The following is a 12,894-nucleotide window of genomic DNA, read 5'->3' as shown; positions in this document are numbered from 1 at the left end:
TGCTGACTGTAGCAAATACTGTTTTCCCCTTTACTTTTTAAAGCACTGCTTTGAACAAGTGAAGCACAAAGGACTTAAAAAAAAAAAAATGTCAGTTTATGATGGAGACAGGGAAATCTCCTAGTCATGCAGTATTTAATGTTTCATCCATCACCAAAATTCATTTATTTGCACATTTGGATTAAAGTTAATATATAATTCTGCAGACCCATATTTCATCTGAGCACCTGGCATACTAGTGAAATGTTTACCTCTTGAATTTTCCTTCAGTGTTAAAAGAGCCTTTTTTCACAGCTTCACTAAAAACAAACAAACAAGAAACCCAAGCAAACAAACAAAAAAACCGCAAAGCCCACTAGGCATTCTTGGAAGTGGAACTAAAAATAATGGTTAAATACTTACTCCTCTGATTTCTACAACTACCCTCCAAAGCATAGCTCAATAGAAATTGCACAGTCGCAGGAGTAATACAGAACTAAGAGTTCTGCTGTAATGAAACACTAATGTGTAACAAAACATTATGAAGTCCCTATGCCAAAACAGAGGTACTCTGTKGGGTACCAGTGCCATTAGCTCTCAGTAAAGCCACCAAACACACACACAAAAGCAGGAACGGGATTTTTAATTACACATCAGTGACAACTGGTCACTTGGCAACTTAACTTTCTTATCATGACGYCTCATTAGTAAAGCCAATGGTAAACCCACAGCAGGTTGCAGAGTAGTAATGATAGCTGCCCTCTAACTCCAGCAAATCTCAATTTTGGTATAACATTTGAAAGCAACAATAAYGCAGGCTACTTTCAGGAATCCAGATCCAGATTTCTTAAGTGCAGTATTCCATTAACAGCCAGCAGCTATGATCAGTTTGCTCTTGAAGAGGTGTGGAGGGAGGGTTTTAGGGTTTGGTTGAGCTTTGTTTGTTTGTTTTGAAGTATAGGTTTTAATGAGCTCTTTGCAAATGCAGAACAACTGTTAAATGGTTCTAAATTAAAAAATAGTGATGCAAAAGTTCAGCTTACTGTTTTGCCTTTCAGAGGTGAGAAAAAAAGAACAAAACATGAAGGTTACTATTCATACCAACTGGTTGCTTGCTCACAAATCATCAGCCAGCAGCCTCATGAGGAAACCAAAATCAATTCCTACCACTTTAAGACTTCTCTTCCCATGACTCCTTTTTTTTATTTTTTTTATTTATTTATTTTTTTTTTAAGTCTGAGGCCTATCTGCACAAGGTCACATATCTAAGGTATAAGAGGATGTTATCCTCCTCCTTCCAAACAAATGACAAGAGCATCATCAATAGTTTTTGCTCAAGACTTGTTAACTAGACAAGCCTCTCCTCCTCACTTCCTTCCCATCTCTTTTTTTAAGCATTTCTTGTTGGGGGCAGGGACACATAAATGTTTCTATTCGCACAATGTTGAGAGGTAATTTGTAAGAGTTAGCAAAAAAGTGTGGGAGTCATCTGGCTTTTTTTTAAATGTAATCGAGGGCCATGGGTACAAATTTCTTAGCAAGAATTTCAGAGATGCAAGCACCACTCTGGTGCAAATATCTTCTATTTAAGTTATTTAAGTAGAAGCCCTTTTTCCCCTTTGTTGAAAAGCCTTTGACCAGATAGGAATTTACTGCAGAGCACAAGAAATAAACTACCTTTCAGAGCTCAAGGCTTGAGGCTGTCATAGTTAGGCAAGGGGGATGAGTCCCCTTAAGGATTAGAGGATATTGGAATTGAAAACAGAGTGGCTATACTTTCAAGTTCAACACATTTTTTAAAGATAATTAATTTGATTGTTTGCTATGAATATGAATACGTTGTTTTTCTTTCATACTGGCAAATATATGAGCACCTAATAACTTTGGGATGTTTAACTTAGAAGATACGGACTTCCCAYGTATTTTTATCTTCTAATACAGATTGAATGGCTTTAAGATTAGGTCATAGTTTTCATAATCAACAAGAAAAAGCTAGCAGAACAGATTTCAGGCAAGTTGTGCGTGTTTTAAAACCTGCCTGAGACATGATGCCCTTCAGGCTTCCATCATCTGGACATCTGACTGGAAAACAAATTCAAGAGGACAAGTGTGACCGTTTATTATAATATAATAGCGATATATTGTTTTTGTCTTCTTGCATATTGCTTGATGCCTGCAAAGAGTTATCTTTCTGAATAGCTTGTTGTTACTTGTGTACTACACACCTCACCACCCAATTGTTCGAGTGACCTTATGGAGAAACCATAAGCATGCTGTGCCAAAGAACTGGACCTCATACTTAAAACTCAAACCATTTCTACAGCAGATTTTGAACAGACAATGGAAATACTACTTGGTGGCAGTGACTTCTTATGCTATTTACTAGAATTTACTTACCAGGAAGATTATGCCACTTGTTTACAGCAAATAGCCTGTTTGCAGTAACTGTGATCACCGCAGGAGTGGCCAGGCCAGGCTGGGTGTTGGCAGCTACATGAGTAACCGGGGAGTTGGATGGGAACTTGAGAACCATTATAACATCCTGTTGAGCTTGGTCTGTGAACATCAACGGGCTCTGCAGGAGGAGATACTGTTGAGTGCACACAACAAGAACCAAAATACACGGGAAGAGAAAACATGGGGAAAAGAAAAGACAGGACAGGACAAGAGAAGGAAGATTGGATTAAAATACAYGTGCTCCAATAGCAGCTGTAGTGAAAGCAAATGCAGTAATAGTAGACAGACTAGTGGAAACAACAATTTCAGGGAGACCTCCTTCATGTACACAAGTAAGTTGAGAGCCTTGCTGACCAGGGGGTGTCTATATTCAAACTTCGCTGCAGATCACTGCAGATTACACTRAAAGTTTCCAATTGCCTGTCTCTGCCAAAAGAATTCTCCTTCATATCTGCAGAGATAGTGTGTAAAGGAAAGTAATGCCAAAAGAGGAGGGAACTGAAAAAAAAAAAAAAAAAAAAGTGAGCAAAAGAAATTCCTGCTCCCAGAGATTGTCTCAAGTTGCATTAAATTGGCAGACTACAATTCTTTACAAGCCAGATGAGAACATAAAAGCACATTAAAATAAACAGATACACACATACACTAGATATATGTTCTGTATAAATTTCTGATGTACAAAAATAAGATTTATGAATGCAAAGCTGAAGACTTCACTGAAATGTGTTTCAAAGGACAAATATAATTAAACGCAGTTGTAAAGAATATAAAGTGGACTGGACCACAGACACTATCCTACACTGTTTTTTGAAATATGTAAGGGAAGGAATGAATCCAGACTCTCATTTTCAACACAGTATTTTTAGGTTTTATTTTTTAAATTTAGTAAGTAGAGTAATAGCTTTTAAGGTAAGATCTCTAATAACGTTGCAAATATTGAAACAAAATATTGAGGATCTTAGATCTGGATGTCAAATGCATGAAGGAGAAGCAGAATTTAATGAGTTTGTGACTGTGCTGTGCAGTAAAGAAGAGAAATCCGTTAAGATGCAGAATTACAATCATCCTAGCTACTGTTAGCCATATTCCTCTAGTATTTGTATTTTTCTAATAACTGAATTAGAACACTAATGAAGTGTTCTTGGCTATTTTCCACCTGCAATATTTCACTACATGTATGTGTATGTAAGTGCATACATTTAATGTATATTTATACAGAACTAATAAAAAAATTAAATACATTTGCATTTTTATTATCACTCCTTTTTAAAAAGTTATTAAGAGTACTTAAAAAAACATATTGCTCTATGAATTCCTATTTACAGTCTTTGCATAAAGGTGTAAATAAAAGCAACTAATAAGCTACCCAGACACCCTTCTGAGCAAGTGGCTAAAAGCCAATCAATATTATGAGTTAATCCTCCCTGGATGCTCATTCAATTAAAGGTGTCAGTAATGCCTCATCTGATGTGGCCTCAATTAAATCCAGCTATCTGATGGTGGAAAACACAGGGGGATACAGCAACAGCAGCAAAACCAGACAAATAGGCAGCCTTCGTGTGACTGCTAATTACTACACCTGGTGTATATTATGGCTTGTGCACTTAACACAGCACGTGGTAGCTTTCAATTTGGTTGTACTCATGTGTACACGCGCACACACATGAAAACAAAAAACTTAGTAAATAGCGCAACTAAAAAGCATTCAGACTGGCGACGGAGAAAATACCCCTGCTGTCTTTCAGCTCCAGGAAAGACGAAAACTACTTCTAAAAAGCTTAAAATACTGCACTATAAAAATTTTTATGCACTAATAACGGCAAAAGTGGTCAAAATAAGTGGRGGGCTAAGGTTTTGTTTGTGTGTGAGCCCATCAGCCCAAAAAACCCCAGGAGCTACAAACAGTTAACATCACAGAGCTTAATCGCTTCCATTACATACTCAATATTTACTAATTCACTATCATGAAAAATATTATGATAAAAACCACACAAACTGCCTAGTGGCGTCAAATGTATTTATACAACAACGGATCTCACAAACGTGCTGACGATCAGCTCCTCACGCCTCTCCCTTTCCTGAAGCCAGTCGCTGTAAGTCAGGGGCAAGAGCCGAGGGGGACGCGCGGCGTGCAGCGCGGCGTGCAGCGCGGCGTGCAGCGCGGCGCGGCGAGGGCGCCTGGGCTCCCGCGCGTCCCTCTTCGCAGGGCTCCTGTGCCGGCCAGCACGCGGCAGCCCCCCGCAGCGGGCTGCCGCCTCTYCCCCGCGCTGGGACGCTAGGTGCGAGGCAGCCCGGCCCGGAGCAGCGCGGTCGACCACGGGCCCCCAGCGCGCGGGACTCCAGAGCAGGCGGCTGCCTACAGCACGCTCGCCGAGGCGTAAGGCTGCCGGGAGAGCGGGGGCCGGCGGGGCCAGCCTCAGGTACCCCACGTGGCACGTTTACGCTTGACACAGGCAAGCAGCTCAATTTGACAAAAAAGCTTACATTTCTTAGACTTCTAYCGCACCTGCTTTGGAAGTTACGTCGCAAAAATTTCAGGGTTTTGTGGAGCTTCTCTAAAGGTTCTTGCTTTTCAGATAGGTTTTTAATCTAATAACCCTAGTCCATCAGAGTAGGATATACAGTTTACAGAATAAACAAGAAGAAAATCTCCTTTTCTGTATTTCATTATAAAACGCCTGTCTTAGCAGCAAGGGAATGTAACRTTTTGAAAAAGTTGTGAATTAGCAAACCATTTGCTCCACTTGTCACAGTATCACTTAACATACTTAGCTCTGGATCTGTGACAACACAAATGATATTTTAGACTCGAGACTGCACACAACGTGATATGGAAAGTAATCAGTAATAAAATAATAGTTTGTATAATAAAATTATATTAGACACAAGTAGAGGTAAAAGGGAAAGCATGTTAATGCTCACTGCCTGGATTTTATCACCCTAGCTTTACTGCAAAACACATTTAGTCACATTCTTTGCTATGCAAGTTTCAGCTCATGAATTCCTAGTAACCCTGGTTGTAGGGGAAAATCTATGCCTGAGGGAAAAGACAAGGAAGTTCCACCTCCTAAATCCATGCCTCTCAGGGAGTCTGCCAAAGATTATCTAAATTGTCTCCACGATGACTGGCTCTCACCTGTACAGGTATGGTATTAACAAAATAAACTGATGAAGTGTTCTTAGATTATACTGACAAAAAATGGCTGTACTAGGAATCAAAACAATCCTTTTAGCAATAAATAAAGTAACAGTTAAGGAGTGCATACACTAAAAGACTCACAAACTCATAACTCATCTGCTATTTTTAATAACCCAATTCCATGACCACAAAAAAGAAAAGCAAAGTAGCAGGCACAGCAACTTGAAAAAAGCAAAGGAAGTGAGCAAAATGGTCGGTCACAAAGAGTTAACGTGGTACTTACAACCTGCATGGCAGAACTTCTTGGAGGATGCGGTTCTATGAGCAGTTGGGAAGGGGTCTGTCCAAAACTTCGTATCTGAGCTTCAACAGCCTGGAAAGGGCACAGGCAGGTTTGCATGTTAAGAGGTGCTAATTACAGGCAATAGAACYATAACTGTCACCTGAAAATGTCATTCCACACTTCTGGCTTGTTTCATGTTGAAAATCAACCCCGTGTGTTCACTGTGGGGCTAAGTGCTTGGCACTGGTACTAAGAATGAGGTAATCATTTTAGTACTGTGGATGCTATTTCCATGAGAACCTCTGCAAAACCTCATCCTGCTCAATGATATTAAACAGAAACCAGCTATTATAATCAGAAACCCTCTTTATTGGCTCCATTTTTCCTTTCTAACACTGGCTTATCCTGTTTGCATCATAACTTAAAAACAAAAGCTATTTTTAAAAAAGTTTCTATAGGTACTGAGAAAGTGTTTATTTTTTCTTTAAACTCTGTTTCCCAGTTTCTTAGCAATAACTGCAATGAAAACTACATTGAGCTTTTTTGGAATTTTATCTTTATTCAGAGAAACGAAACAATTTTAGGATGTATTAAACTACTGATAAAAAGACTAATTTTAAATACAATTGAAGGAGAACTTGAAGATGCAGCACCATTTTTTTAAGGTTTCTCTAAATCTTCAGCAACATACTTTAGCACTTTCTTCATAGGTGCTATATGAAAATGCAATCTCACGCTTAGTGATGTCTTAAAGATAATTATTCTGAAATCAGTAAAGTATGAGCTTTATTATGTAAATACGAACTTACACTTCTTGCCTATACATGTTCAACTAGTTATGGGCCTGGTGACTCAAATACAAAATCAAACAACCAAAACTTAACAAGTTATCTCTTATCAGCCAAGGCCCTGTACTATTCCTGGGATCACATTAATCCTATAGAAAATCTGAAGTAATTCAGTTTAGGTTGAATCTTTTACTGTGAGCTAAACTAAGTCCAATTACCTTGCATTCACTGCGATCTAACAGTTTGCATACACACAAATATTTTGATTTCTTTGTTGTATGTTAATTTGACAGTGCTTTGAGCCCTACACTCTCAAAAAGCATCTAGTGATGTTGAGTACCTGAGGCATCAGCAAGTCCTATTTTCAATGGAAGTCTCCTGAAAATGAGGTCTCTATAAAGGGTTTCAAGTGGAGCACTTAAACGCTAAAAGACAAAACCACTCCACACTTCTTTAGCTTTTAGTATATTATGCTTGCTTTCTCTGAGATTCTTCTTTCTGTGGTTCAACAATTTCAGTATGCCTTGAGGGTCCTCATGCTTATGTGGCATGTGCTATTTTACTACCCATTAGAGTTTTCAAGAAAAAGGTGATCTTGAGAAAATGGTGAACATGCTGATTTTATTCTTAAAAMCAATTATTTTTAGAAAATAATAAAGATTATTACTGGTACACTTAACACAGTCCTGCTAAAGAAAGAACAAAACCGAAAGTGGAATGCACTTGAGGCTTTAAGATCATCAAAATAAGGAAGACGGGAAACATGTCATCCAAAACACTTGATCTTACTACATTTGGAAGGGTTTTTGAAATACCTAACTCACCAGAATAAGAGTTTTAGTGACTCTATGGAGGGTCTAACACTCTTCCCCACGCTGGGAAGCACCTTAATCTTCAAGCAGTCCTACGGTATTGTAACTGCTCAATAAGCAACTGTATCAAAAACCTGGCCATAATTTGACATGCAAATGAGGAGATTCAATGAGAACTTCTTGAGCAATAGCAGTATCAGGTTCATGAAACAGCAAAGCTCAATAAGCCCATCATATTCCCCTTCCCAGTGACTATAGATGCTACATCAAAATTCGAGGCTGGGTCTGGTGGCTAGAGACTTCAAGGGCACAGAATTTGAGATCCCTCAAGAGATGAGGCAAAATAACATCACACTGGTCTATAACTCTACTGTTTCCATGAGAAACTGCTTGTCTCAAAATATCCAGATTAAAAGGATTAACTTACATTTACTTGCAGGTTGATTGGGATATTTTTAACAGCAGATAGGAATTCTTTTTTTGCACTGAGAGTAGACCAGAAGAACATAGAGGGCCAGTGCTTGGACAACCCTGGATTCAAGTTATTCCATGCATGTTAAAATTTTACTACAGTCTATAGGCTCTCCCAATTACTTCCTATCAAATATATTTCCCAATTATTATCCAAAATGAGTAAAATATTCTTGAGGTGTAACTTCATGTATGTCTTCTAGATAAAATTAAAAATATAATGAATAAGAGGAAGAAATAATAAGCTTCAGACTTGTAAACTTCCTTTTATTTTGTCCTACAGTCAATATAGAAGCATCCACTTCCACACAGCCCATATTCAGCATTTAAAGTGAGTCAGAGTTTTGTCTTACTCATGAAATTTGGCATGTCCTTTAATTCCCACTCCCATTACAGGATGCTACCTCTATAAACTATACTCCCATCTACAGAGTCAGTACTAAGAAAGGAAAAATTAAATTCCAGATATGATATATTAATGCAGAGCACTTTAAATACAATCACCGTAACAAGAACATATACTGACTTAGAGCAAAATTTAGATGTTATAATTACTACAGTCAATGAAAGATCAGTGGTCTGAAAGCTATTTTCCACAGTCCAAATCTCAGAGAAGCTCACAGCTATCTAGCAACATAAAAACAGGAAGAGTCATAGCTATGCTCCCACTGCTCAGCTCGCACGATGCCAGACATTATCGCACTCCTAGACCACACAACAGCAGCAGCAGAGCAGCTATTCATCTCCCACCCAACCTCTGTGCAGAAGCGAATCCCTCTGGGATATTAAAAATAAATATTAAGTAATCCACTCAACCTGCAAGTAAATAGACATTGCTCTGATCTGCCCATTTTCACTCAACTGGCTTTCTGCAGGAACTGGTAAAACTCCTGACCAACCGGACAATGATCTTGCCAAAGCTGCTCTTAGGGGAGGAACCACAAACTCTATGCAGACCACACACATACCCCTCATGCTCTTGCAGAAAATCTCTCATCAAACTCGATTTTCAGTTTTTAACAGAGAGTTTCTGTGTCCATGCTTATGATCTACTAGATGCCAAACTAGAGTTTTGGATTTGCAGTTCAGGCACAGACAAGCTTTTTAGACTCATTAGGTTCCATCTGGTCCTCCCAGAAATGCGAAGACGTACACTTTCAGGAAAGTAATAGCCCACTGACACATCATTCCCTTTTAGCCAGTGGAACAAGGAAAAATAAAATTCTGATCATGTGCTACAAAGGGTAACGAGGTTTGCTAAAACATCAGAACTATACACAGAACACAGGTATGAATATTGTTATCTGTGGGCGCTCACATTTTCAGAGAAATTTGTAAAACTGCTGAGTACAAATCAAGGCAACAATGCTTGGACAATTACAACCAGACACAGCAGCTAGACTTCAGTATAACAACTTCTTGCATTCCTTTTAATTAGCAGGAGAAAAGCGAAGATTTTTTTTCTTTGGCTTCAAGACTTCTTCATTATGACCAAGACATTGCACTAGCACCCCTAGATGACTACTTCTTTATCCTGATTGCACTCAAAATCAATCCAAACATCAACAGTACATGTTTGGATAAGCTCTCAGTCTCTTCTACACAGAAAAATGCAAGATCTCCCTCCACCAGCAGAAACCTGTGATAGTGGGGCCTTCCCTTCCAGTTTGGATAACAAGAGAAAAAAAATATAGGGCATTTTAGCCACCAGATGTCAGTCAGAGTTTTGTTCAACCTGTCAAAGAAAATCAGCTAGGAGCAGACAATCCTTTCCTCAGAGAGATAATTAATACTTCCTTTAAAGAAAAAAACCTTACCACTCACCTGAGAGCATACAAYAAATTGACTACCAGTCAACAAGTCATCAACTCACTTTCTAACAAATTATAGCCCAGCTTCTAATTTCATTTTCTTGAAAACTTACTAATAGCATTAGTCAGTATTACTAAGAGACAGCCAGCTTCTTCTAGTGGCAGAGGAAGGCTATGTATTCTCACATTGCTGAATCTCCCTAGAGCGTATAAGGATGTAAATCATTGTAGGTAAAAAATACATGGGAAATCTGCATAACTAGTATAATTTTTCTTAAAGGCATCGTGTAACTGGAAAGGAATAACCTTTGTTTGAAGGATACCTTTAGTACCACACACTCTTATCTCTGAAAGCATGCTGCATACCACAAAATAAAAGATAGTATCATTCAACATTTTGTTTCACTGCTTCTCAAATATCTCAGTAAAACAGCCTTCTTCCTGTTAATCCTTTACAGCAACAAAACTTGGTAAGACCAGAATTGTTCCAGATGCTACAACCAGAAGTAATAAAATGAAACAAGCTAACTAATCCTTTACAATAATCCACACAATACGCATCACAAACCACATATTTATATGATAAATACCATTTCTCAAATGTTAATTAATTTATAAACATAAAAGTGTCAAGCAAATTTCACAAGTTAAAATTTATCTGATTACCACCTTAATCTGTTCCTAAAATCTCCTGATCACCTCTTTTTTGGGGGGTGTGAGGAGGCGCAGAGAAAGAGAGGGGGAAATAGGGAAGCAAATTAGAAGAGGAAGAGGGAGAAACAAATGAAAACTTGGCTTAGCTATAATGTAGCTTTTGGCCACTGCTTAGCACAGACATTTTCAGTCTTTGAATCTACCCTCTAATCTAACTGCGAAGAAAGTTAATTCAACAGTACGCAGTACCCACCAAATATGGCTGTAAATTTTTGGGGAAGGAGGGGTGATGGGGAGGTTGAACATATGGACGCAGTTAAGGTAAAAACAGATGTTTGTTACTTTTCTTTGCAGCAACACTCAGAAACTAAGTCAAAATTGCTTTTTTTCATGTTTATGTCTGAAAGAACTATAAAATTAAATAGGAGGGTGGGAGGGGGAAGGGGGAAGTGCAGTGAGTGTCACAGAGAAAGAATGAAATGGTCTCTAAGTTTTAAACCCAGATTTTGAAAGGAAGGCCCACAGAAGGAAAAGGTAACACACACGCTATTTAACTACAGATTTAAAGGCCCTTAAAGAACCTAGCGAAGAGTTGTTCCCATCATGCATGCTCAGACACAAAACACCAAAGCGTCTGAAGAGTCCAACAGCCACAGCGTAGCCATGTCAAAATGCATGCCGCAGTTTGAAAGCAGTTTGAACAGCAACAGCAGTTATTCTCCTGTCATTCTTACTACAAGCTAATGGACTGACTTGGAAAATTGAAGGCTACTCTCTGCCTTTACAAATCTACATGCAAATATTTTCAGTAATTCTCAAATCACTAGGAGTTAAATGCCAAACATTTGAAAGCCCAGACGAAGTAACACCATGCAATGTAATATATTCTCCTTCAGTATATGTATTAGGGACAGCAAAGGTTTTGGGTTTACCCTCCCACTCTCCACCCTGCATTTACATCCAGAAAATAACAGTCCTTGCAAAAATAATTACTTTGGCTCTCCACCGTTCCTACCTCACTTTTCAATATTCAAAAAGGTTTACACACATGTTCCTCAGTGATTTCTATCGGCTTGAGCGAAATGCAATTATGATTACTTGCTTTCCCTTTCTTTCCACCCAGATGTTGCTTTACAGCACCAGAGAACACAGAATATCTGACAGGTTTCCCTTCAGCCAGTGAAGCTAAATGGCTCAGGGGCTAACTGACTGGCTCCTTTCCCCATGGGACRGTGATTAAAATCAAGCTTTGATAACAAGTGATCAGAAAACCTTTTCTGACCTGATAGTTACTCACAGTGCTACAGYAAGGCTCTTAGTTAAATTCCTCAAGGACTACAGTCAGATAACACTAACCAGAGAACAAGCAGGATTCATAACAATTAGATAAAATTGCTGAAAATAAGCTAAAGATTACAGAAGAGAAGCTCGTCGTAGTACCATGTCCTGTTGTTTTGTAACAATTCCCGGTAGATCAAGATTGCAAAAAATAGCAAAACACTTTTCAGAAACAAGGTATATGCTTGTTGGCTGTACACCTGCCCTGGGGATATTGCACTACACTTCACCCAGGAAAAAATACAGCACTCAAGTGTTAGTATCATAAACTCACACACTTGCATCCACTGTTTTAAAAATAAAATGAGCAATCACATCAAAACAGAAAGTCTTCTACTTTTTAAACTTCACAAACCAACCCTTCTGTAGTGAACCATTTCAAGTTTTTTTCCATTAATTTAATGACTGCTTTACTGTACTGTTGTAAGGAAAACGTGCCTACAATACCTTTGCAAACCTAACGAGCTGCTGGGGAGGKAAGCGAGTAAGGAGGGAAGAAAGACTGAAGAAACTACGAGATCAAGAGTTACATACTATTCTCTATGGTTGTTAAAATGTTCTCYATGATCTGCAAAATGTTTATTATATACCCTCTGTTAACTAAGCAGAATGTAAAGGATTACTACTGCAGGCAGCTAATGTTACTACCTCTGTTCAAGTAACATAGGTTTATAGTTTCAGAGCAGAAGTGTGGGCAGAAATACTGTCAACAACCTGCAGAGGGTGACATTCCTAATGCACACCAGTCACTTGTTAGGAAGCAAGAAGTGCACAACCCCTGCCTGCTGCAGTACATTAGGGTACGTGTAACAAAACTGAGCACGATACATAAAGGTAGAAATGAGAGCCATCAAATATAAACAAAGCACAGATTTCTTTTCCCTCCCTGTAGCCTCCTTCCAAGAAACACATCACTTGTAAAATCTCTTATTATTTTCTTAGTTAAGCTTCTTCTGCCTGTCTTCTCAAGGCASTCCAGTTGCCTGTGTGGAAGGCACTAGTCTTAACTGCTCATTATTTTTCAGATCCAAACTTACTACAGATACCATGAGGCATACTGGATTTTTTTTTTTTTTCTTAAAGCTATTTAGGATTCAACATACGAGTGCTACTTTTTCTGCTCACATCACAGAAAAGTGTGTAAGGGAGCAACTATGCCTTT

General features: G+C 38.6%; 1 protein-coding gene across 2 annotated transcripts in view; it reads right to left on the bottom strand.

The window, feature by feature from the left end:
• Positions 1-12,894, bottom strand: part of LRBA (LPS responsive beige-like anchor protein) — a 399,174-nt gene that overhangs the window by 35,398 nt on the left and 350,882 nt on the right. For both annotated transcript variants that reach the window (XM_085313166.1, XM_085313167.1), the window contains exons 49-50: positions 5,859-5,948; positions 2,377-2,569 (exon numbers count right to left, since the gene is read on the bottom strand). In XM_085313166.1, the coding sequence (XP_085169292.1) occupies positions 2,377-2,569; positions 5,859-5,948 (283 nt within the window). The remainder of the gene's footprint in view (positions 1-2,376; positions 2,570-5,858; positions 5,949-12,894) is intronic.

This window comes from Rhea americana, unplaced genomic scaffold, assembly GCF_003343005.1.
Source record: "Rhea americana isolate MKP2758 unplaced genomic scaffold, rheAme1 scaffold_38, whole genome shotgun sequence".
NCBI lineage: Eukaryota > Metazoa > Chordata > Aves > Rheiformes > Rheidae > Rhea > Rhea americana.
Note: the sequence above shows the minus strand (reverse complement) of the source record. Positions and strands in the feature narration are given on the sequence as shown.